The sequence below is a fragment of the Rhinatrema bivittatum genome, chromosome 2, assembly GCF_901001135.1.
Source record: "Rhinatrema bivittatum chromosome 2, aRhiBiv1.1, whole genome shotgun sequence".
In the NCBI taxonomy this organism is placed as follows: Eukaryota; Metazoa; Chordata; class Amphibia; order Gymnophiona; family Rhinatrematidae; genus Rhinatrema; species Rhinatrema bivittatum.
Genome location: NC_042616.1, coordinates 268,069,157 through 268,096,945, shown reverse-complemented (window position 1 = coordinate 268,096,945; position 27,789 = coordinate 268,069,157). Strand labels below are relative to the sequence as shown.

At 39.1% G+C, this 27,789-nt stretch overlaps 1 protein-coding gene across 5 annotated transcripts in view; it reads left to right on the top strand.

Annotated features, from left to right (window-relative positions):
- Nucleotides 1-27,789, top strand: part of ELMO1 (engulfment and cell motility 1) — an 805,215-nt gene that overhangs the window by 511,923 nt on the left and 265,503 nt on the right. For all 5 annotated transcript variants that reach the window (XM_029589504.1, XM_029589501.1, XM_029589503.1 and 2 more), the window contains one exon: nt 19,563-19,699. In XM_029589504.1, the coding sequence (XP_029445364.1) occupies nt 19,563-19,699 (137 nt within the window). The remainder of the gene's footprint in view (nt 1-19,562; nt 19,700-27,789) is intronic.

Genomic DNA, 27,789 nt, shown 5'->3' with positions numbered 1-27,789 from the left:
CATTTGCGGCGGCCAAAGAAGGGGTCTGGCAGTGCCTGAAGACGACACTGGTGTTTGTGTGTAAATAGGAGCCTATGTGTGTGTGTGTATGCCTACCTGTGCCTGTGTGTGGGAGCTTGAAAAGACAGGGCCTTGCTTACAGAGCATATTAATGGAAAGTACCCGGCATGTCCAGGGCGCCACCTGGTGGGCACAGACAGAAATGGTAGTGTGACTGATGGCAAACCTTTTATATATATATATATATAGAGAGAGAGAGAGAGAGAGAAAGCAGAAAACCACTCCTCACCAATGAAATATATTGCTTCTACGAGACCTTTTTTTTAAAAATAGGACTAACCTGACTGCAAATCCATCTTGGCTGAAAAACCTCCATCTGACATGATTTGGTTTGGCTTGGTTCATTTAATTTGATGGGGGATAGGGGTGCAGTGAGCCTGTTTCCTTCAATTTGTAGTCTTCTAGCCAGGGTTGAATTCATAAATTTTGTCCTGAGGGTACAAGTATGAATAATGAGGGGCACTAAAGTTACTACTAATGAGAGTATTAAATAAACTGCATTATGAAAATATGATCAGCCCTCGAGTTACAGACCTATCACAAACCTAATAACTTTAGGCAAGTTAATTGAAAGGGCAGTACATGTTCAGTTAACAGAGTTCTTGGACAAGCAACATGTGCTGCATGCTAATCAATGTAGCTTTCATACTTAACACAGTACAGAGACCCTATTGGTTTCAGTGAATTACTTTTTTCTCGCTACCATTGATACAGGAAAATTGTTATAGCCATTTACTTAGATGTAGCTTCCACTTTTCATTTAGTCAACCACAAAATTCTGCTATCAAGGTTAAAAACATTGGTATATCTGGCACAGCATTGTTATGGTTTGACTGTTATCTTTCAAACCATGAGCAGCAAGTGAAAATTGCAAACCAATTCTCTGAGTGGTACAGCATAGTAAGCGTATACTTCAAACTTCTATTTTGTTTGACACATTATTTAACATTTTTGTTTCTTCTTTGTGTTCTGTTGGAATCATTTGGTATTTACTTTGTTATATACAGATGACATCCAGCTTTATTTCTTAGTAGATGATAATTTTTTTGAAAAATGAACAGCAAATAGCCAGATGAATGGAGGCAATTGACAGTTGGATGTCTTAACTTAGCCAAAACTGAAATAATGTGGATATCCAAAAAACCAAGGCCACTAGAAATCTCTGAATTGTCTGTTTTGGAGATCAGTGTAAAATTTACTACTCAAGTCTGTAACACATGTTTCCTCTTTGATGAGCAATTGAATTAATGTTCCACTAATTAGATCAGATTTAGCTAAAGGATAGGTTAAAGTTAAAGCGGCAATGTCACTTGAAACCATTCCTAGAGCAGAATTTTTTTAGAACGCCATACAAGCTTTTATTTTAACCACGATAAATTATGGAAATTCCCCATAAACAATCCTCATTACCTAAAATACAGATTTGGGTATTGCAATATCTTCAAAATTCTGCCACCAGATTAAGTAACAATACAAATATATTTGAAGCTATAATCCCGATCTTACAAAATTTGCATTGGTTGCTAGTTTTGCAGCGGCTAAAATTCAAAGTCATTATGCTAATAATGAAATCTCGTCAAGATATAATGCCCCTGACTATCTATTTAGGAATATGCCCCAGCCCGCTGTTTTCATTTGGCTTCTCAATCTCGTCTCACGTTACCCAGTGTGAAGGAGGCTCATTCAGAAGAAGATGGTAATCATGCTGTATCCGTAATTGGTCCAAAATTATGGAATACTCTCCCGGATGAAATCAGGCCCATAAAAGATTTAAAGGCCTTTGGGAAAAAAAAGTAAAAGCTATTCTCTTTGGGGAAGCCTTTTCTGTTATAATGGAATGATGTAATTATTTTAATGTTTTATTTTTATTGTTCACTATGTAATGTAATATGTAATTTTAGGAAGAATATTTTTAAGAGAATGTAATAGTCATAACTTTAATTTTGCTTTGAATATGTTTTTATTGTGCTTGTAATCCGCTTAGCATGTGCCATTGTAGGCGGACTAGAAATAATTTAAAGTAAAAAAATAAATCAGTTTTCAATTTTAAAAACTGCATCTCCTTTGGGTATATGTCAGGGGGCTGGAGGGAGAACTGGTATGATACCTAAGTTTCCTGGAAAGCTACCAGGGAGACTGTGTTTTTTCTTTTCCCTGAGATCATAAGTGAATTCAACAATGCTTTTAGCCCAGTTTGAAACCTGCTGCAGCCGCTCCATCTTCCTCTTGTGGAGCAGGTTCCAAAGCTGAGGCACGGTGGTTCTTCCTTTGGAGTTCAGTTCCCCTCGTGTCTGCTTCAGCAAGGAAGAAAGCCCCGTGTCGTCGTGAATGAAGGCTTTATGGCACCGGAGCTTTGCGGGGGCCAATTCTGATTAAGCTGGAGGAATCTGCCAGTGGAGAAGAGAAGTTTCCAAAAAAAAAAAAATATATATATTGTTCATGAAAAGTAATGTACTTGGATTGTGAAAATCAGCTTTTAAAATCACACTGGTTCTTGAGCAGAAATTAGCTGAGCTTTATTTTGCGTGTTCGGAGGGATCTCTAGTGCAGTAATCTGTCCTAAACTGACTCCTGCTGTCATTGTCATCAAAAATATGCTGCTGCTGCTGCTGCCGTAGAAGTCCATAAAGGGGGGCTGCCTCTGAGAAAGTCGGATTGGGGAAGAATGAACAGGTCCCTGTGTGCCTGATGGTTTCCCTTACTGCAGATTTGAGATCAGGCCGCTGTCCAGACGCGCAGAGTTAGATATGCATCGTAGCTTCAGGGATTCAAGACGTGACTGTGAAAGGCCAGGCCAAATCTAATTTTATCCACTCTAGTACTGGATCTCCTTGAGCGCACTCTCACTGTTTTCTGTCTGTCTGTTATGTTGCAATAAGGACAGTTTATGTACTTCAGTTCTTTCTTTACCAAAACTTTGGTTCATTCGTCTATTACATAAGTAATTGGCAGCAATGTAGTAATTTTCAAAGGAATTGTGTGTGTAAATGTAACCTGCTATCATAGCATACAAAGTAGCGACAGCAAAAAAAAGACCAAATGGTCCATCCAGTCTGCCCAGCAAGTTTCATAAGATAGTAACATGTTGCTCCATGCAGGTTACCCCATGTCTGTTTAGGGTAGTAACTGCTGCTCTGTGCTGATTATCCCCAAGCCTTATGTAAAAGGTAGCAATATTTACAATCAAAAATATCTGCTTGAACATGCTTTTCTTTTGGTCTTGGCTGTAGAAGCAGTCCTGTGCTTTTTCCCTGATGTCTGCATATCAGTACTCCAGATCATAAAAGTCGGGACCCAGTGTTAACTGTCAAGTGAATCCAATTCCATATGTTTCCGCCCAGCCGTTGAAATGGAGAGCAATGTTGCAGTTGCACCAAAAGCAGTAAGGTTAATCAGTTAATGGTAGTAATCCCATGCCTTCTGATTAAGGGTAGTAACTGCCACTCCATGCAGGTCCCCCCCCCCCCCCCATCCACTCTTTTCTTCATTTCCAACCTCCTAACCTTTAGGGATCCACAGAGTCTATCCCATGCCCTCTTGAATTTGTTTACAGTTTTTATCCTCACCACCTGGAATACCCTGGAAGGGTATTCCAGGCATCCACTACCCTCTCCTGAAGAAGTATTTTCTGACATTGGATCTGAGTTGTCCCACCTGGAGTTTTAGTTCATGACCCCTAGTTCTACTGTATTCTTTCCAATATAAAAGGTTAAAAGTTCATGCATCATTAAAACATTTCAGGTATCTGAAGGTCTGTATCATTTCTCCCCTGCACCTCCTCTCTTCCAGGGTATACATATTCAGATCCTTCAGCTTCTCCTCACAAGTTTTCCGATACAGACCCCCACACCGTTTTGGTCACCCTTTTTTGGACCACCTCCATCCTGTTTCTATCCTTTTTGAGATACGGGCTCCAGAATTAAACACAGGACTCCTAGTTGAGGCCTCATCAAAGACCTGTACAAAGGCATTATCACCTCCTTTTTCTTGTTTATTCCTCTCTCTATGCAGCCCAGTATTCTTCTAGTTTTAGCTATTGCCTTGTCACATTGCTTTACCACCTTCAGATCGCCAGACACTATCACCCCAAGGTCCCTCTTCCACTCTGTGCATATTATTCTTTCATATCCCATCACATACAGCTCTTTTGGATTACCGCACCCCAGATGCATGAATTTGCACTTCTTGGCATTGAATCCCAGCTGCTAAATCTTCAACCATTCTTCAGGCTTTCTTATATTGCTTTTCATTCTCTGTACTCGTTCAAGCATGTTCATTCTACTGCAGATCTAGTATCATCCGCAGATAGATAAACTTTACCTTCTATCCCTTCCACAATATCTCTCACAAAGATATTGAACAGAATTGGACCCAAAACCAATCCCTAGGGCACTTAACACCATTCTCTCTTCATACTGAGTTTCATTTACGATTACACGCTGTCTATTGTGTCAGTCAACCAGTTTGTAATTCACTCCGCCACCTTGGCACCTGCTCCCAAGCTTCTCATTTTATTCACGAGCCTCCTGTGTGGGACTGTATCAAAAGCTTTGCTGAAATCCAAGTAAATCACATTGAGTACTCTTCCTTGATCCAATTCTCTTGTCATCCTATCAAAAAAACATCATTCAGGTTTCTCTGAGAGGACCTGGTGAATCCATGCTGCCTTGGGTCCACCAACTCACCAAATTGGAGATAATTCACTGTCCTTTCCTTAAGCATAGTTTCCATTAATTTTCCTACCACCGAGGTGAGGCTAACCGGCCTCTAGTTTCAAACTTCCTCTCTGCTACTATCCTTGTGAAGTGGGACCACAGCCGCTCTTCTCCAGTCTCGCAGCACCACTCCCATTTCCAGCAGACCTGCCAGCACATCTCTGAGTTCCCTCAATATCCTGGGATTTACCTCATCTGACCCCCATGGTCTTGTCCACTTTGTTTTCCTGACTCTTCCCATATATTCTCTTCTGTAAATGGAGTTTAATTTACTCCAACCCCATCTACAGTCTTGTCACCTAGCAGTGGTCCTAACTCCAGCATCTTCTTTAGTAAACACCAAACTGAAGTATTTAATATTTCTGCCATTTCTTCATCTCTGTCTACACATTGCTTCTTGTCACCTTTCAATTTCACTATGCCACTACGGACCTTCCTTCTTTCTCTGATATATCTGAAAAATGTTTTGTCATCTCGCGTTACCTCTTTGGCAGTCTTTTCTTCCACTTGATCTTTTGCTTTCCTGGTTTCTTTTTTCATCTCCCTCAGTTTTACCAGGTATTCTTCCCTGTGTTCCTCTTTTTAAGATCCTTTATACTTCTTGAACACTGTTCTTTTTGCCTTTATTTTTTCAGCCACCTCCTTTGAGAACCAAATTAGTTTCTTTTTCTTCTTACTTTTGCTTACATTTCGAACAGAATGACACGTCCCACCTCACTCATTTTCTCCAAGTCTTCTAGTACTTCCTCCAGGTGTGTCTCCATTTTGACAAAATCTGTATTTTTAAAATTCAAAACATATCTTTCTGTAACTTCTCTGTATCGTATTCGTGATATCAGACCATCTGATCACTGGTACTCAGATGGCCACCAACCCGGACATTAGAGACATCCCCGTTAGTGAGCACTAGATCAAATATCATACCCTTCCTCATGGGTTCCCTTACCATTTGTTGGAACAGAGCCCCTTGAAAGGCATCCACTATCTCTCTACTTCTGGTAGATTCTGCAGAAGGAGAACTCCAGTCCACATCTGGCAAATTTAAACTCCAATGAGCAACACTTCTCCCTTCTTTCCCACCTTTTAGATGTCTTCGATCATATCTCTCTGTCCACTTCTTCAGTTTGAGTCAGGGGCCCATAGACCACACCAGTATAAGTGGAAGCACCATCTTCTTTCTTTAGGACAGCCCATAATGCTTCTTCCCTTCCCCACATCCCTTGCATTTCAGTTGCTTGGATATTGTTTTTTGACACAAAGTGCTACTCCTCCCCCTTTTTCTGTCCTCCCTGTCTTTCCTTAATAAGTTATAGCCCGGGATGGCCGTATCCCAGTCATGAGACTCAGTGACCCATGTTTCCATAACAGCAACAATGTCCAAATCCACCTCCACCATTAAGGCCTGCAACTCTTGGATTTTATTATCCAAATTATGAGCATTTGTGGTCATAGCTTTCCAACTTTTCTCCTGTTTGATGCTGTTCGTAGTCACCTTTACTGCTTTTTTGAGCAGATTGAGTTTATTTTCAGCTCTCACTTCCTGTATTGTTAACTTGTTCATGAGCATGGAAAGTCATGCAGTCCCGTATGTTATCTGTCCCGAAGTGAAAGGGCTGGTAGCTCCCCCAAGGCATAAATGAAGAGAGCTGCTGCTCTGACGGACTTTATCCCCTCCTGCCAACCCATTCTTTCTGAGCAAAGATGAAGGAACAGCTACGTCAATGAAACACCCCCCCCCCCTCCCGCCTCTGTCCAGCCATGTCCCCTTTTTTTTATCCCCTTCAGATGCAGGGCAAGTATGAATGGAATAGGAGGGAGCAATGCACCTTCCCACTTTTCCTCGGTGACTAAAAAAAAAAAAAAAGACACTTGCTGAGCTCCTGCACTACTTTGCCCTGTGCATGTGCGGGGATTTCCTGGTAGCTAGCATGTATGCTTTATACTTTTTTGTGTTAATGAGCACATTTGTACTGAGGCCAAGAGATTGAGGTAAAGTTGGGGGTTTTTTGTTTTGGGTTTGTTTTTTTTATTGTGCCTTCGGTAAAGTTTATTGCAGAACATGTTAAGTCCTATTTTACTAAGTCACATACTAGAACCTTTTTGAGCAAATTTTATTGCACAGGCCCTATAATCCTTTAAGTAAACCGAAGTTCAGCAGTTACCGGTACTTCTTTGGGAGTATGCATGATGATCTGTCACGTGAGCAGATAGGTCAGTCAGTCACAGAAGGCTGAAGTACAGAGGGAACTTCTCCTTCATCATCCACATGTTTTTGTTGAGTTGGAACACGACAAGTTTCCTGAAGCAGTTTGAAATGGGGAACATTTCCGATTACACTGTGAGTTCCAATTTAAACTGTGATCATGGCACAGTTGTCCTTTGTAATCTGATATGGTCAGGACAAAAAGATGTGGAATATTTATTTTGAGGCAAATTTTTTCACCAGGGCTGTCTGTCATCTTAAGGAGATATGATTGTTGCTCTCCTGCATTGGGTAGCATATCTTTTTTTTTTTTTTTTACTGTGGCATCACGGTTATACAAAAATGCATCATTTGTTTTTTATGTCAGTCTGTGGCAACTTGATTCACAATTGCCAGCCAAAAGGGCAGGTGGCCTGTTAGTTGAGCAGTGAGGAGTGATATACAGTAGCTATGGAGGAACTGATTACTCCTGGGGGAAATATGCACAAAAAAATTTAAAATTCTGTACAAAATAGAAAATGCTGTGTACAATATTGAAAAATTCTGCATATTTTGTGAAATAAAACAATCATTAATTTTAAATTCTTCATTTAAAATACAATACAGAAAAAAAATTCCTGTGCTAAAATGCAAAAGTTTTAATTTTTGTGTAGAATTCCTACAGCAGTACTGTAATGGATGAATTTTAAAAGCCCAATGCACGCCAAAACCGGGAGATACATGAATATGTCAAGCCGGCGCACACCAAGCAGTTTTTAAAAGCTGCCTGAGTACGCACACAAATGAAAATTTCTAAAAAAGGGGCAGGGCATATGCATTCCTTGATTTATGAATGAAACCAGCGCGTAAAAACTTACATGCACACATGCAAGCTGAGGTCCCCTACCATGTAACTTTACTTATGCTAAGGATGGCATATAAGTCGTAAAAAAAAATATGGGCATGTCAGCTAGGTTTTAAGGGTCGGGGTTAAGAGAGGAAAAGGAAGGTTATTTAAATAGGGGGTTAGGAAGTCCTATCACTTACCTGAGCAAACTGGGAACAAAGTGGTTTAACTGGAAATTGCATCAGTGCACATTTCTATTAAAGTCCTCCCACTTACGTGGTAGAGGCGGCATTTGAGTGCACGTGTGTGGCCATATAAAATGCGCACATGTACACGCGTTCAGCTTATTTTATACTATGCGCATATATTATAAAATTGCCGTGTCTCTGAAGATAAGCTGGCATATGGGCATACATGTGCACCCACGTGGCTGTTTCAAAGTTATCGACTAAAGTACATCATAATACTCAAGTCCCCCTCCCCCCATCAATGTTCTCTCGCCCCTCCCCCATCAATGTTCTCCCCCCCTCCCCCCATCAATGTTCTCTCCCTCCCTTGTGCTCAGCTACCTCAGATCTTTCCCTACCCAGACTCAACCTCATAGTTCCCTTTTCCTCCATATCCCCTCAGGCTTGACTCTGCCCACTTCTCTCTATCCCCAGTTCTTTCATCCATTCTATCACCTTCACCCTCCTCTCAGCCCAGGTTCTCTCTCCCCCCATCCACAACACTCTTCCCCCTGCCTGCCACATAGTTGTCTCACAAGCTCTTTTCCCTCAAGGCTCGAACCCCTCCCCACACACACACACACACACTCTTTGCCCCAAACCCCCTCCAACTCTTTCTCCCACTAAGCCTCATCTTTATTGTGCCCCGCCCCCACCTCAGACTTGACCCTACTACTCCTGCTAGCTCTTTCCCTCCCCACCCAGGCTCCTCCCCATTTCACTCACTCTTCCCACACTCCCTCCTAGACATCTTTCTCTTCCAAAGATTGATCCCCATCAACTCTTAACCTCCCCAGTTCAAACCACAGTGCTCATCCCCAGAAACATTGACCCTGCTATTATTCTCACCCACCCTCCTTCTCCTCCTCCTAGTTTCTACCCTACCATACTGAATGACTCTCTCCCAGCATGCTCAACTCAACCTCATTGCACAATACTAGTTCTCTCCCTCCCAGCAGGCTTACCTCGACCCCAACGCACTAGCAAACATAAGAACATAAGATATGCCATACTGGGTCAGACCAAGTGACCCTCAAGCCCAGTATCCTGTTTCCGGCAATGGCCAATCCAAGTCACAAGTACCTGGTAAGTACCCAAATGTTAAATAGATCCCATGCTACTAATGCTGGCAACAAGCAGTGGCTATTCCCTATTGATTTATAGCAGTTTATGGACTTCTCCAAGAACTTATCCAAACCTGCTACAAGAACTGCCTTAACCACATCCTCTGGCAGTGCATTCCAGAGCTTAATTGTGCATTGAGTGAAAAAGAATTTTCTCCAATTTCTTTTAAATGTGCTACTTGCTAACTTTATGGAGTGCCCCCTGGTCCTTCTATTATTTGAAAGAGTAAATAACCGATTCACATTTACCCGTTCAAGTCATTTCATGATTTTGTAGACCTCTATCATATCCGGTGGATCTCACCACAATATCTCCTACACACCAGCCCATCCAACTTCCCTCTTTCTTCTAGTGATGCTGCTATCTCTTCCAGGCCCACTCAGACCAAATCCCGCAGCTTCTTCCTTCCAGACCCTTGTGGATTACAGCTGCTCCTTCTCTCTCCAAGCCTGAGCAGCCAAATTCAGAGCAAATTTTAGAAATAATTTTCCCAGGAGTACACCGATATAATGCCTATTCTATTCCAGCTCCCTCTGCTGTAACAACATAGTGTGTTCTTAAGGGTCCTCATAAATATCTCAGCTTTCCCATTAGTAATAGCTTGTGGCCAATGAGGAGTGATTTTTTGGTGATTAAATCCAAGATTTAATCTGTAAACTGAAAATAATGAAAAGGCGGCCCATTTTAAGTTTTAACAATGGCTGGTATTCTGTAAGTAGAAAAAATGTTGTCCTATCATAGTATGACAGCATTCACAGAAATGAAAACAGTATTAACCTCTAGATTGAATAGCTGTTGCTGACAACTAAGTATTCACTTTTGAGAAAGATCTAAAAATCTATCCTGATTTCTTTCCTTGGAACAGCAGAAAGACATGAAACTTGAAAAGGAGAGGTGTATGGCTCTCTGACTGACCAGTTTGGCCTAGTTTACTCGACGTAATACTCCGAGGAGAGGAGGATCGAATTAGAAGTCTCAGACTGTTAATGCTGTTCTCTTGCAAGCTGGGGCCAGGCAGTGGCAGTTGAAGGGGGAGGTAAGGGATATGGTAGGGTAAGGTTATTTATTTTATTTATTTAATAATTTTTATAGCACAAGTACTGGTGGGAGACAAAGAAGGAACAAGCCAGTCTTTAGGGGGGGCCACTTAGGGCCCCCCCCCCACCATGGCAATGTTTTTATGCGAGCAGAAGGGCCTCTTTCACTGCTTGGAATCTCAAGTACCTCCATCGCTGCTACAACTGGTATAAATACTCAGCTGTCCAGAAACTTCTAAAAGCTAAAATGGTAGCACTAGCGATAAGGTGTCAGTATCCTCTTACAATATAAGAAACTGACATATAATGACCAATGCTGGTACTGCAGCCTCTGACATTCCTTAAACACCATAAGAGTAGTAGTATAGCAAATTAAACAAGATTTGTGCTTATCCCGTGATTATATTTGCATATATCGAATTTGTCATCTCCTGTTTTATGTTCAAATTCTGTTTATTACATTTTTATCTTACAACCCTCTGATAGATGGTTTCTGGCCGCTGTCAGGATCCATAAGTCAGTGTAATATTTTATACAATTGTATACAATTTTATACAAAGTGAGGATATGACAATAAAATGAACATTAACGATGAAACAGATTAACAAAAACCCCTTCCTTCACCCCTTTCTAATGCAAATCACTGAAATCACAAGTAACAGCATCAATTAGTTATGCATCCAATCATACATTAGATAAATCATTCAGATCATACTCTGAGATTGTGTAAACACAATTGCAAATACCCATCCCATATTTTTAAAAATGTCCTATGGTTTTTTAGACTAATTTCTAACTTATCCACACATTTTTCCATAAATCACATGTGATGGACACCATTTCTATGGTGCAGCATTGTAGGAGCATCTATTGTTACCCATTTTTGCAATATCATTTGTTTTGCAAGAAAAAGTATTTTCTTACACCACAACCTTGTGAATTTGTCCTAAAATGGTACATTGCTCAAATTATCAAAAAGAACAAAATGTGCCTCCAATAGCAACCGTGCCCTTCCTATAGAATGAATATATCATAGTTTTTTTCCCCAAAAAACATTTATCTGTAGGTAGCAGCAAATTGATAACCAACCTTCCCCACTTCATTAATGCATTTTTTGCATTTGTCTGATGGGTCTAAATGTAGTAAAAATGCTTGTTTCTGAGAAACATAAAACCTTGTTTGGAATTTTTTGTTGGGTTTCCCGTAACACCATAGTACTAGTAACTTGTTTAACCCTTGTAAGATTTTTTAGAAAATGACACAACTCAATCCACTGCCCAGTTCTCTTCTCCAGTCTTCCCTTTGCAATACAAACTGAACTGGTATATCTAAATCTTTCAAAAACTTGTGGAAAAAAAAATGGTATGCCTGCATGGGTTTTCCACGTAAATACCTATAGGCAGGATCCTTTTGCTAAGGCGGAGTTCTTTTAGTCCCAGAGAATTATTTTAATGCCTAACTTGTAAAAATGCATAAAAATATCTATTATCTAGTTCTGACTGATCTTTCAGTTCCTGCATGTCCTTAGTCATCCATTGGGATATAATTTGCAGACCTTGTAGCCCACAGTGAGAAAACAGAGGGCTGAAATCCTCGGTAGAAAAAATGTATTACCCATTAAAGGTAGGAACTGCAATATTTTATAACTCAACTGCTTCTTGGTGCACTTACACCACCACGTTTTAATAACGGTAGGATCAGCACACTTTGCTGTAAATGGGTAGGTGATCCTAGAGGGGTACAATGTAAGACAGACTGGTCCAATGGTGTAGCCAATTCATGTTCCATCTGCCATGGGGCATAATAGCTTGTTCCCACTATCCAATCTCCCACAAGTCGCAAATTTGTGAGACCCATTCTTCCTACCTTCCATTTTCTCATCGAAGTGGTCAGAGCAATCCGTAGCTTTTTTCAATGCCACAGAAATGTATTCATTTCACCAGAGACAGTGTAGATCCATCCAACCCTGTAGCAATGTTTTTTAGTGGCATTGTATAATATTTTATAGTTCACCTATTGAATTTTAGAAGGGTCATTAGGTAACCTAATCCCCAAATATTTAATTGAATCTAGAGCCTACTTCGAGAACTCTGGGCCCTATAAACTAGTTACCTCCTTGCGCACTGGTAGAGCCTGTGATTTCTCTAAATTTAATGTTAATCCTGCTATTTTCCCGTAAGCTTTTTAAATTCCTCTAATAAGGTCTGTAACAAAGACGTTGGGCTCTTTAACATGTACATGTAAACTTAGACCCAGATAATCTGCCTATCAGAATTCCCTCGATATTGGGATAGTGACATTTTTTCTAATAGGGGTTCACAGGAAAGAATGAAAAGCAAAGAGGACAAAGGGTACCCCTGTCTCGTACCTTGCTGTGTCTCAAATGCTTCTGATCGTGTGTCATTGACTCAACACAGCTTATCTTCAGAGACACGGCAATTTTATAATATATGCGCATAAATGCATGCATAGTATAAAATAGGCGGAACGCGTGTACATGTGCGCACAATTTTATATGGATGCACACGTGCACTCAAATGCCGCCTCTACCAGGTAAGTGGGAGGACTTTAATAGAAATGTGCACTGACGCATTGTAGGTGCCTCATATAACCAGCATATCACCTGTAAAAAGTATCTATCAATGTTGTATAATTTTAGTGTTTCAAACATGAATGACCAACTCACTTTGTCAAAAGCCTTAGCAGCATCAAAATTAAGTAAAAGAGATGGAATGTTTCCACGCTGACTCTCATAGACCCTGCTACTCTGCATACATTAAGTGAAATACTTCTACCTTGTCTAATTGGGTATTGCCATTAAGAGTAGCTTAACTGTGCTGCTTCAATAATTCACAGAGGTCCAACTTTAATACAAACCAATTTAAGTTTATTTAATATTAAAAGCCAATCCTATGAGACCTCTGGGAGATAGGGAGCTTTATATTTTTCCAAGCTCTGCCTGCCTATCTCCCCGTTTGTAAGTGAGGGCTGACTTTTTATAGATAAAACATGCAATGATCCCTAATAGGACTGCATAGAGTATCAGGTACCACATGTGTCCACATCAGAGACCTATGGCTAAGCCTCCCTGATCCCCCCCTCCCACTTTAAGATCCAATTAGGCCTAGCAGAGACCCACATGTCTGATGATTAGTTTCAGTAGGCCACGTGTCTGATGATGGCTATTAATCATTCTAGTAGTTCTTAGCAGTTCGTTGTTCTATCACTCCTGTGCAAGTCGTTTGATCAAATTCCTAATCTTATGGGACTATCCAGTTACACTGGGTCTCTTCAGTTGAGATAAAGGAGTCTGTGAGAACATAGTTTGGTCCATATGTTCATTGTAACCTTATGACCTTTCATTATAACTGGTGAGGTCTGAATTCATTCCAGATGTCTCTCAGTAGCCATTCACGTTCAGGTCAGTCTGAGTTCCTTCATAACCAGAGTCTGTTTGAGTTAGGCTAAGGCAGCAAAAGGATTCTAGGTAAGTGTGCCAAAGGCCCGAGCCAAAATCTTCATGTTAGGCTTCCCATATATCAACCTTTAACAAAACCTACTTGATTGGCAAAATTTCTCCTAGATTTAATAAAAGACAATCGTCCCACCAAAATTTTTGCTAAAAGTTTCATATCAAAATTTATTAATGAAATTGGTTGATACGAGTCTGGACAAGCTGGATCTTTGTCTGGTTTCAACAGGACCATGCTAACCATTTGATTAGGGGCTAGTGGAAAATGCCATTTGGTTATTAAGGCCTCAATCATATTGTCAATTGCTAAAGGAAGTTGAAGCTTCAGAATTTTATATAATTATGTTGAGAATCCATCAAGGCCAGGGGTCTTCATCAGTTGAGCCTGCCGAATTGCTTTCTCAATTCTAAAAGTTGAATTGGAATGTTAAGCTTCTGTAATTGATCTATGATTAACCTAGGTAGGTAAAGAGATATGAAGTATTCTTTAATTTTTTTCAGGGTTGCTTTGCTGAGCTGTATAAAGCTCTGAATAAAAATGGTAAAATATCCTGCAAATATCAGTATTAAAATTTACCATGTTTCCTGTTCTGTTTTTCATAGTGGCTTTGAAGTGTGTTCTTGTCCTTTGTTCTTGTCCTCTGTTTGTCCTCTGTTTTACTAATATGGCCATCATTTCCTCTCACTTGTTGGAAATATTTATACTTATTTATACTTGTAATAAACTAAGTTTCTTTTGCTTTTTGATGCAAAATGATATTTAGTGGTGTTTGCACTGTTAAATATCGCTCTTTGTTCAGCACCGATGTATGCTGTTCATAGGCTTTTTTTAGCTGCTTGTAGCTGATGTCCTAAACTCAGTATTTTTTTTGCTATAATTTTCCGGAGTTATTGTATAGGAAAAGATATCCCCCCTAAACTCTGGTTTGGCTGTCTCCCAAAATAGGATGGGGTCATCTTGATGAATTTCATTGTGTTTCACATATCCTCTGAAAATCAGAAGTCCGAAAACCCTCTAAATCTACCCATACCATCGAGTGATCCTATATCTATTAGATCCAACATTTGACATAAATACAAGACCCCATTTTTTTTTTTTTTTTTTTACTTGAGACAGATGAAGCTGCATGTCCTGACCTATCCAAGGATGGATCATGAACACAGTTCAAATCTCCCCCCACTTCTACTGGTATATAGTCATAACTGGTAAGGAGACTAATAACTTTTGTGAAAAAGGCATGATTGTATACATTGGGAGCATATACATTCCACAATACTATGGGCTGCCTAAACACTGCGCCTTCTACCAATAAAAATCTACCCTCTTGATCCTCTATAATTTTGTTTGCTTAAAAGGGATTGTTTTTCCTATTAATATAACCACCCCCACTTTTCTTGTATTTGAGAAGAAAATATTTCTTCTACCCACTGCTTTTTCAGTTTCAAGTGCTCTACTTGTTCAAGTGTGTTTCCTGCAACATAGCTATATCCGACTTTGCCCTTTGCAAAGCCTGAAGTATTTTAGAGCATTTAATCACTGAGCTAATAACCTGCCACATTCCAAGTAACACACCGTAGCAATGGATTATTTAGAGAAGTTATAATTTAAAATCACCCATAATTAACTATTGCTACATTCCCCAGTATCAATTGTTTGGCTCTGGACCTCCCAGCCTAAGTCCAGACCCCCCCCCAATAATGAAACCATGGACTGTTTACATTAATTGCTGAGTTATAGCAAGAAAAGACAAATTCAATTACATCACTTCCCCCTTCAACAACAACAAAAAACAGTAGCTTACCCAACTCTATATACCCACCTCCCTCCCAACACCCTCCCTTTCCCTTCCTTTACTCTTGTAGATTTTACTATCTATACTCTCACAGCATTCTCACCTTATGTAGAGTTTCTTATTGCTGTAATGCATATGTGTGAGGGAGCTCCACTCCCCTTATTAATTATGCATTTCAAAAACTTGAGCAAGTTATTTTCTAAAAGATAAGGTTGCTGAATCTTCAACGTCGACTGTGATTCATTTGAGTCATTCAAACTGGCATATTCCACCGGACAAACTCTTCCAAAGTGTTCCACCTTGTTCAGCTACCTATTTGTGGTTCTCCAGCTTATACTCTGGAACTCGTTCGAAATTAGAACCAATAGAAGTAATTGCTAGATAACAACGAATATTTCTTTGGCATATTGGCATTGTGTTTCTCTGGGGTAAGACGACAAAACTCTAAAGATTCAAATCAGTGTTCCCGGAGCTGCACAAAAGATCATCTCTTAAATTCATCTGTAGCCAGCTGCTTATCCAGCTGCACGTTAGCTACTTTGAAGGCTGCGTTTGTAATATATATTTTTTTTATACAGTCCATACAATCACTTGCAGCTAAAAACTATCTTTGCCCATGAAAATACTGATAATTCCCTAAATGACAGCTGATACCAAATAGTGGGTTAAAATTAGATAGGCCATTAGAATTTTTATTCCTTCTCCCCAGACATGGCCAATTTCAAAAAATCCTGTGAGCCTTCAACTGTAACACACTGTAACTTTGTTATGAAAGACTTTCAATTTTGCTCATAATTGTAAAAAAAAAAAATATCTGTTTAGCTCTGCCAACTTAGAGCAAATTGGAGTGAATAGCTTCTGCTTGCTTGATACCGCCACCGAGTAATCTTAACACCCATGTAATGAATACTTATATTTTTCCAGTATGCTTGCCAAATTTCCTGTTTCTGAACTGAATTCAACAACTTTGCAGTGATGGGACGCGATTTGTTCCGGGATGATGCCACTGCTCCTAGTCTGTGAGCTCGCTCTATTTTTGGTACGCCATACTTGTTACTAAGGGCCAGAGTCTGAACAAGCCAGTTTTCTAATATTAGAGCAAAGTCATTATCTGGAATATTCTCCGGGAAGCCAGTTAATCTTAAATTGCCCCTATGGGACCTATTTTCCAGGTCTTCCAGTTTTTCCTCATATTTAGTATTCAACTCTTTTAAATCACTTCCAAGGCCTGTATGCAATCATCGAGCCCTGACTCATGCACTTCCATTTCCTGTATTTGCCTTTTAGTGTCTGACAGCAAATGAGAAACCTCATCAAAATTAGCATAAATTTTGTTGAATTTTTCCTCTAGTACCTCAGCCACTGCTGCCACTATGTCTTGCACATTTTGCTCTGCAGTCAGCGCTGGGGACTTCGGCGAGGAAGGGGGACTCACCTCACCCACCATTTTGCTAGTGGCTGCTTTCGCTTTCTCCTTCTCTCTCCGTGGAGGTTTTGAAGCCATTCCTCAGACAAGCTTCAAATAAAGCAGGTTTCCAGTTTGATTACCTTTTTAACGAGGGCGAGGTAGGCTTTAGACACCAGTGTCATGATCGTAGCCTCGTTTATTTTTGCCATTTAGGAGTGGGGCCCTGGAGCAAAGAGAAATTGCATCCTCTTCCTCGCATCGCATCACGTGACCTCTTCTCCTGTTTTTAACAATGCAGAGTAGGGGAGGAAGACTTAGAATCCCAGGGAGGAAGACTTGGAATATATGTCAGGAAATATTTTTTCACTGAGAGGGTGGTGGATGCCTGGAATGCGCTTCTGGAGGAAGTAGTGAAGACTAAAACTGTGACGGATTTCAAAAGGGCATGGATAAACACTGTGGATCCCTAAAAGACTAGAGGATGGGAATAAATAAAAAAGCTAAACTGGCACAGAGCGGCAGTTACTACCCTTGAGGGAGACATATGGGTGGCCTGCACGGAGCGGCAGTTACTACCTTGGAAATCTTGCTGGGCAGGCTGGATGGACCATTTTGGTCTTTTTCTCCCATCATTACTATGTTACTGACTAAGTTTTATGATGCTATGTTTTAGTATGTATATGCTGCTGGACTTTTTTTTTTTTTTTTTTTGCGGGACTTTTATTTTTTTGGAAACTGTTCTCCTGTTTGATTGGGGTCAAAACAGCTAGGTCTGTTGTATTAACTCCCTATATTACACATGATCTGAATTTCAGTCAAAAGTCCAAAAAAGATATATTATGAGCTTATGAGTCAGACACACTTGACCTGAGCTAAAAGGCTGAGATATCTGTAACAGCTGAAAACCGACACTCAGCTTCTGGATGTTTTGAAGATCAAACAAATCTGAATAAAGTGGAGTATCACTGTCTCATCTTCTTTATGGCTGGGATTTAAATGCAGGGTGTGAGCTTTGAGCTGAGGACTGTCTGTTCTTGAAGGCCTTTTCCCTGAAAATCTGCGCTATATGGGTGTGAGGGAGTTATTGTCCTGCCATCCAACCATACTGGGGATACAATGAATATCACAAGCATTGTAAAAACAGGAGTACTAAACATGCAAAAAAAAAAAGAAAACATCTCTCCAGTGTTCTCCCAACTTCCTTTTCACTTGTGCATGATCCATTGGAGCACAGGAGAAGAGTGATGCAAATATCCAGCACATGTACAGCCCAATACTTCATCCAATGTCTGCATGTTTCATACACTTCTTGCTAAAATTACTAACACATTTTCTCCTCATTTCAGTTTCTAAGTTTAGTAATCAAAACTCTACAATTATGTAAAGAAAATATCAAGTACACTTAGAACAAAAGAGTAGTACCCGAAATAAAAGGTGTTAAAACCAGGAAAGATTTGGGTAGAGATTAAATCTCAGATAAGATGAAAAATAAATATCTAAAGGTTCCTAAGTGCACCTTTAAACATCCAGTAGTTTTATAAAAATATCTGCTGTAGCCCACTAGTTGTTGGTTTCCTTGACTAACTTTTTGTTGGCAATTATTCATATCGATTGTATATAAGACTTCTATCCCATTTCTTTCTCTCATACCCAGCTTTTCTCTTTTCCAATTGTTTTATAAAATTCATTCTATTTATTTATAGACATATAATTTCATTCTATTTATTTATAGACTTATAAATTCAGTGAGATAACCATTTGCTTTGTACCACTATTTTATTTTTCCCTTTCATTGTTCCACTGTTCTCTCCCCTCCCTTCCCCCCCCCCGCTTAACAAGTTTATTGTAAAGCACTATTGCATATGTTCGTTAACAAGTTTATTGTAAAGTTTATTGTTTATTGTAAATGTTTATTGTAAAGCACTGTTGCACATGTTCGTTCTAGTTGGCACAGCTGCAATGTTTCTGTTAATTGTGAACCGATGTGAGGTTACTAAACAAATGTCAGTATATAAAAACTGCAAATAAATAAAAAATTTAATAGCATATGGAGATACTGTACCTGTACACATGTAGTACATGCTGGCGGTGTTACCACCCAGGGCAACTGCATTGTCCAATTGCTTCAGTAATGTGACCATATGTAGGGTACAGCCCCAGGGCACTACTGATTTTGTGTGACTAATTATTTAAAAAATGAACGAATGCAATAGTTCCTAACCCTGTCCTGGGGACCCCCAGCCATTTGGGTTTTCAGGATATCCACGATGAATATGCATGAGAGAAAATTTGCATGCACTGCCTCCATAACATGCAAATTTTCTCTCATGCATATTCGTGGATATCCTGAAAACACGACTGGCTAGGACAGGGTTGGGAACGAGGTTTATTTCATTGAATACATAAAATAGGGCATGGTTTTCATTAAAAAAAATTAAAATATCAAGATAGTTATGTGTATGTATATATATATATATATATATATATATTATAATCATACATTTTTAATGCCAAGACCCCCATTTGTACTACAGTTGCCAGTCTCTTATGATTTTGCTTAAAATCTTCTTTAAACAATTTTGATTCATGTTCCTTATTGTGCATGTTTAATTAGGAGGACCAATATGCTCTGCCATGTGGTGTACAAGTCTATATTTGGTATTTATTCTTTTTTTCCCCTTACCTCTTATTTGCAGCCAGTGAAACTTGCAACGATTTCCACCCCATGTTCTTCACTCATGATAGATCTTTTGAGGAATTCTTCTGCATCTGTATCCAGCTGTTGAACAAGACATGGAAGGAAATGAGGGCAACATCTGAAGATTTCAACAAGGTAAAAAAAAAGTAAATGAAACAGCCTGCGCAAACTGTTCTTTGATGTTTAGAAACCAAGGCTAGGAGCATTCAAACGATGGTCTACAAGTACAGTCTCAGTTGTAATATCAATTTCATCTTTTAATTGTGAATATTTCTAGTGTTATTCCCAGGTTGATGAATTACTCAAGGAGAATAATTCAGTGATGTTTCTGTATATCCCTTAATTGTATGCGGCTGATTTGGGTGGCGAAGCATTAAAATATTTATTAAATGTTAATATGTGACCAGTCAGTCCCATGACTCAACACTGCAGCATGGAAGAATCTGGTTCAGAACCCCCTTGTCCATTGGGGGTCAGTGGCACCTGGGTGTGTCATGTAGGCAGTACGATCAGGCTGAGGGAGGGAGAGTTAGGCAGATGCTGCTATTGTGTGGCCCCTGCCAGCCAATGAGTGATGGTGAGTGAGGGTACACCTTGAAGGAGATGCTCCTCCAGCCCCCTAAGGAGGGGAAGGGGAAAAGAAAAAAAAGAAAGCATGGCCATGACCATGCTGCAATTTCTGCAGAGTTCCCAGGCTTTCCAGTTTACATAGTAATCCTCATATGAAGCTCCACAAACATGCTATGCCAAACATGTTTGCTGAGGAGGTGCTAGAGAGCATCCATCCAAGATGGCAGCCTGAGAGTTTTGTTTCAGAAACACAACATAGAATCCTGTCTCCTGCATCGAAAAACTGATTTTTTTTCATGTATTTTGTTGTTCTGAGGTTACCTGCAATTGCTACTCCTAAACAGTGAAGGATTGAAGTTCCTGTTATAGAGGCAAGCAGAGTTAAACCTTCAAAACATGAGCCTATGTCATCCTTTAAGATGGCTGTCCAGAAGAATTTTGATATCTCCATACAACTAATAATGTCTGAACTCTGTCAGATCAAAGATATGATGAAAACTAACATGGAATCCATATCCATGATTTGTCTTGAAGTATCAGATTTTAAGGTGCTGCTTTCTGTTGTGAAAGAGAGACTGGCAGTCATGAAGACAGAAAAATGGACGTGCACTCTCAGCAACTTTCTGAGCAGTAGCAGCAATGCAAGAGAATTGTAATGTTGAAGAAATCGCTGAAAGATATGAATAATCGGAGTTGGAAGGAATGGAAGATAAGATGATAAGATCTGCAACAGAGTGGACACACCTGAAGGAGCAGAGAGAATGAAAAGTGATTTAAGAAAGGTTGAAGATTTAATAGTTGGGATTCAGTGCCAAGAAGTGCAGAGTCATGTATCTGGGTGCAGTAATCCAAAAGAGCTGTATGCAATCGGCAGGGGGTGAAAAAATAATGTGCACAGACCAGGAGAGGGACCTTGAGGTAAGTGTCTGGTGATCTGAAGGCAGTGAAGCAGTGTGACAAGGCAGTGGCTAAAGCTAGAAGGATTTTGAGCTGCATAGAGAGATATATAACTAGCAAGAAAAAAGAGGAGGTAATACTCTTGTACAGGTCCTTGGTGAGGCCTCATCTGGCATACTATGTTCAGTTCTGGAGCCCATATCTCAAAAAGGATAGATATAGGATAGAGGAGGTCCAGAAAAGGCGATTAAAATGGTGTGGAAACTATATCAGAAGACTTATGTGGAGAGGCTGAAGGATCTGAATATGTATACCCTGGAAGAGAGGAGGTGCAGGAGAGAAATGATACAGTCCTTTCAGATACCTGAAAGGTTTTAATGAATCACGAACTTCAAACCTTTTCTGCTGGAGAGGAAACTGTAGAACTAGGAGTCATGAAATGATACTCCAAGGGGGAGTGTCTCAGAACCAACCAATTTCTTCATGGAGAGGATGGTAGATGCTTGGAATGCCACACTGGAAGAGGTGATGAGGACAAAAACAGTAAATAAATTCAAAAGAGCATGGGATAAACAGTGCGAATTCCAAGATGCCAGAGGATGGAAAAAGGGTGCATGGGGGGTAACCTTTTGTTACTAGCCTTAGCAGAAGGTATGGGAGTAACCTGCACAGATCAGCAGTTACAACCTTAATTGTCTTGCTGGGCAGACAGGATGGACCATTTGGTCTTTATCTGCTCTCATTATTATGTTACGTCGACAAAGCAACTTATGTATTCTGGGAATCATGGAGAGGATTTTCTGCAGACCTTTCTTACGGAGCTTTTGGACCTCTGCATTATCATCCCTTTTGAAATCAAGCAGGCGCATTGCTGTCCAACACAGCAAGTTTCCAATAATAAGCTTCCCAGGCCATTTGTAGTTCAACTCCTGAGAGATACGTGCAGGCATTTGAAATGGTAAAGAACAAAATTGTTGACCATGTAGATAGGCATAATTTAATGGGACAAAGCCAGCATGGATTTAGTCCAAGTGAAGTCTTGCCTAATCGGTCTGCTTCATTTTTTTGAGGGCATAAATAAACATGTGGATAAAGGTGAGCCAATTGATTGTGGTTATCTGGATTTCCAGAAAGCATTTGACAAGGTCCCTCATGAGAGACTTTTTAAGAAATTAAAAAGTCATGGGTAGGAGGCAGTGTCCTATTGTGGACTGAGAACTGGTTAAGGATAGAACACAGAGAGTAGGGCTAAATGGTAAATTTTCTCAATGGAGAAAGGTGAATAATGGAATGTTCCAGGGATCTGTTCTGGGACCACTGGTCATATTAATAAATGTGGAAATGGGAGTAACGAGTGAGATGATCAGGTTTCTGATGAAATTAAATTATTCAAAGTTGTTTTAAATCACAAGAGGATTGTGAGAAATTGAAGAGGATTTTGTAAAACTGGGAGATTGGGAATGCAGATGGCAAATGAAATTTAATGTGGACAAGTATCAAGTGATACACATAGGAAAGAGTAACCTAAATTATAGCTATACAATGCAAGGTTCCACATTAGGAGTCACCATTCAGGAAAGGATTTAGGCTTCATCATTGATAATAAGACATCTTCTGCCTTAGTATGCAGCAACAGCCAAGAAAGCAAGTAGACTGCTAGGGATTATTAGGAAAGGAATGGAGAATAAAACAGAGACTATCATAATGCCTCTCTATCGCTCCATGGTGCAAACCTCATCTTGAGTAATGTGTGCAGTTCTGGTCACCACATCTCAAAAAAGACGTTAGAATTAGAAAGGTACAGAGAAGGGTGACCAAAATGATAAAGGGGATGGAACGATTCCCCTATGAGGAAAGGCTAAAGAGGTTAAGGACTCTTCAGTTTGGACAAGAAATGGCTGAGGGAGATATGATACAGCTTATAAAATAGTGAGTGGAGTGGAACGAGAGTTGTTTACTCTTTCAAAAAGTTCAAAGAATAGGGGACACAATGAAGTTACTAGTGATGCATTTAAAACTAATAAGAGAAACATATGTTTTACTCATTGCATAATTAAGCTCTGGAATTAGTTGCTAGAGGATGTGCTGAAAAGCTGTTAGTGTAGCAGTATTTTAAAATGTTTGACAAGTTCCTGAAGGGAAAGTCCATAAACCATTATTATAGTGAAGTTGCAGAATCCACTGCTTATCCCTGGGATATGTAGCATGGACTTCTATGACCTTTTGGGATCATGCCAGGTACTTGTGACCTGGATTGGCCACTATTGGAAACAAGAACTGGGCTCGATGGACCTTTTAGTCTGACCCAGTGTAGCAAATCGTAGGTTCTATGTTCTTATGATCCAGAAAATTTACAATTCTACATCGAGCTGCAGGGGGCAGAGGTAGATGTCAAATGACTTATGTTTATTTTCTTAATGATTATTTTTTTTACTCCCCTGTAGCCCCTCTGTAGTTTTTTTTCTGCTTGGATGCTTATGATATCATCACTATAGCAACGTACTGACTTTTGCTATGCTTTTAGCTGGTTTCTCTGAATTGACATAACTTATCATAACTGCATTTATTTATTTGTTGGTGTTTTTTTTTTTTTTAAGTAATTCTAGTTTGCTTACTACCTGTACACTATAGATCTTCTGCTTGGAGATCCACTCTGTTTTGGAGCGATTGCTAGTGCTGTGTTGTGGTGTTTTTGTTTTTGTTCTCTGTTTCAATGCATAAAATTTGTTCATTTTTTACATTGCTCACTGTAGGCCTTCTGGAGAGGAAGTTGTGCTGCTGTTACTGCTACCTCGCTAGGCATTTCTTTTACTTCTATGGAATATATAATTTTGTTTTCTTTCTCCTCCTTTTTTGCATTGATCTAACTTAGAAGTATTTCCTTTTTCGTTTGTAAGCGCATGGAATCTCCAATGATGATTGTAAATCCTGGGAATACCTATTATGTTTTTTTTCTCTTTAATCACGTTTATAAATTTTGTTGTGCCCATCTAAGGTTATAAGAATGCTTCCTTTTTTATTTTATTTTTTTAACATTATTATGATGGGTAGGGGATCATGTATCTTGTTGAGTTCTCTTGGTGCTTTCTTTCTCTTTGGATGCTCTCTGGGCTGCAGGTCTGGTTTATGGCCTATCAGGGTTGGGTATATTTCTGGTTTGGGGGTTACTGTTTTTTGATATTGCTATCCATGGCTGTTATAGAATTCAATGGTTGCCAGGTTTTTTCTTCTGTCTTCAGTTTCATATGCTGTAGGTGCGATATTGGATTTTCTTTTACTATGTGTATGATGCATTCACTTTGTCTCCTACTTTTTCAATTATTAGCATAGGTTTTAATTTGAAGGTTCTGTCCCTCAATGTCAAGGGCATTAACCTCAAAAAGTGGAAGAAGGTATTACTTTATTGTAAAAGGACTAATGCAGAGAGATTTTATTTATTTATTTAACATTTTTTTATACCGGGATTCATGTAAAATTTTACATATCATCTCGGTTTACATTGTAACTGAAAAACAGGCATGTGAGAATGCAAATTACATAGAACAGGGCATAAAACTTAGATCAGAATACATGGGGAAAAACTTGGAACATAAAAAGGGGGAAAAACGCATGATTATATTATTAGGTGCATATATTTAATATGAGAGACATAAAACTTTGGGTAAGCTGATGTAGAGAAGGGTTACCAAAATTGTAAGGGTAGCATGATTGGATAGTCTTGATTTAGAATGATGGCTTGTGTGACGGTGTAGAGGTATGTTATCATAATTGGAATGCTTGCTCAAATAGCCAGGTTTTTTTTTATTTATTTGTTTATTTATTTATTTTTACAGTAGACTCATTTGTCTCAAAAGGAATCCCTAAAATTGTTATATTTGGGCTGAGTTGTGAAAGCATTCTCTCTAGCAATCCATAAAAGAAATGGCATAGAGATTCTTTGTAGGAAAACTTTAGATGCCCATGTGGTGTGCCAGCACTCTGATAATGAAGGTAAATGGATAAAATTGCACATTGTTCTTGACCATGCTGATATATTAGTCAATATTTATGTCCTTAATGTGGAAACCTCTTTTCTTTTTTTGTATTTCTGCAGTAGGTGCTCTTCTGGTAATTGTTTGGGGATGATTTTAATCTTCTATTAGATGATATTTTGGTTAGAAAATGATTTTGTAGAGTTCGCCAGATAAGATCCTGGGTGGTCTTGCATCATATGATTTCTGACCTAGGTTTAGCATTTACAACATCCCACTGATTATCACTTTACTCCTCTCCACATCATTCATATTCAAGAATAGAATTTTTTTTATGGTCTGTAATGATCACTTGTCTATTATACTATCCATTTCCCATGTCCCCCATAATAACCTCTTAATTCCAGCAAAATCAACTTTTGCCTTAAACTCCGGAGGCACTGATGCTTTAATTACTGAACCAGCTGTACGGCATATTTATAGAGCTGAACTGAATCACTGTCTCTTCTCCTCCAACCCTAAAACAATCATGGCACTAGGTGACGGCTTCAGGGAACAGTTTTCTGTTTGCCTTGCTGAGACAGACACCACATTCAGTCACTAGGCATGATTATTTTTATTATTTATTAGTCTTTATATATCGCTCTATAAAACAGGAAAAAAAAAAGTTTTAACCAAGCGGTTTACACTAAAAACATTCATAAAATCATATTGTAGGCACATGTAAAACATCAAATCATAAATGTATGTCACACACATTACCACAGGATCTACAACAATATAAAACAGCACCAGAATTAACTGTCAAAAACTTGTTGGAACATCCATGTTTTGAGTGCCCTCCATACCCAACAGGATGATAGGAGGGAATTGCCATTTCTTCTTCAGAGGCACTCTGGTCTGCTGGCTGCTAGCCTTCTTTTTAAATGGGAAGGATACAGGAGCCTAAATCTTATGTTTAAAGTTTTTTTTAAGAAAATTGCCTATGCTTTAACGAACAGGAGGGTTGCAGCTTTCTTTCAAATAATTATTTTTTTTTAATATGATCCTCTCTCTTGCATTACTGCAACTCAAAATGTTTTTGTTTAATAAATCTTAGAAATTATTATGACTGTATGTCTTTTATAACATGTTTAATAATGTTACTCAGTAGAGAGAAAAGTTTCAATTCTTTGAGTTTTAGAGCCTTGGAATGAATGCTATAATTGGCAAGGGGGAAGAGTTCATATTTACTAAATGCTTTTTCTTATGGATTGAAGTTATCTGCCAGTTAAACAACTCAGAGGGTAATCTTGAGCCCTTACAAATAACAAGGTTGATACCAGCAGGCTTAAAACTCCCCAGAAAACCATCCATGACCTGAAATGGCCCTCCCACCAGTGGAGTTGATGAAAGCTAGTACATTAACAGATTCTGGGTATATTTGAGGCTGATGAGAGTAGACGTAGGAAAAGGGTTAAAGGATCAAGTTAAAGATATGGGGTGCAGGGGGTTGGGTTTCATATGGGTGTTGCATGCTTACCCAAACAATTGGACAGACTGAATGGGTCAATTTGTTCTTTTTCTGCTGTCATTTACTCTGAACTATTAAGTGGCAAAAATTGTAATGGTACTGATATGAAGCAAGCTAGCCTCAGAGAGCCAACTATAACAAGACCTTAATTGAGGAGTACTCGTGATCTAAATCACATTTATTCCAAACATACCTAAAAATCAGCAATGCATGCTACTGAGACAGGCTGGAAGAAGAGTCAGCTCTGGGTAGAATTGAGGAATGGGTTTTCTAGCACTTCTAGCTCCCATTTTATGGTGCCAATTATATTATGCAAATGCTTTAATGTCAGTTGACACTTGCAGCCTATAAAAACATTAAATGTTTCCTAAATATAGTACTGTTTCAAAATCTTATAAACTGGTGCTGTATTTACTGCAAGATTCTGGTTCTATAAAGATTACGTTTATATGACACTATATATAGTTACTTTAACTTTTGAATAATCAAAACCTTTAATGCCTATAAACGTTAGATGATGGTAGCTTACAAAATTTTATTAATGCACTTCTGTCCACATAGTAGAGGTAATTTTCAAAGAGTTATGCATGTAAAACTTAGCATATACATGTGTATGTAGCCTAAATGTGCGTAATTGCTATCTTATAAAAGTCAAAAGTGTGTGCATACTTTGTTTCACACACACACATATGCATGTAAAAAAGGGGCAGTCTAGGAGTGTTCCAGGGCGTGGCCAACAGTTATGCGTGTAAGTTGCTATTTTAAAAGACATGTATATATTTGATAATGTACTCACATAATTTTATATCTTCTAATTATCTTATGAAATTGATATCAGACTTATTTATTTTGTAGCATTGGCTGGGTGGGAGGTCTGGGTGAACTTGAGAGAGTTCAGACTGAAGAACCAGGAAGGTCTCGAGGACCTAGAGAAGGACTGGGCAAACTGGTAGAATATTTGGTAAACTGGTTAATTTCAATTATGTGCGCATGTTTTAAAATATACCGACTTGCGTGTAAATTGAGTTTTACGCAAGTAAGTCCTACTTTTTCATGCATAAAATATAGGCGCATATATTTAAAATTACCAGGTAACGTGCATTCAATGCATTGGAATGCATGCTTTTGCACATAAGCACACGTACACGCATATGTTCTGGGGTAAAAATATGCATATTTATAATATGCAGGTATATGATATGCGTGAGTTATAAATACTGTCGTAAATTTACACGCAGTTATATGCACATCTGCCACCGTGTATAGTTTGAAAG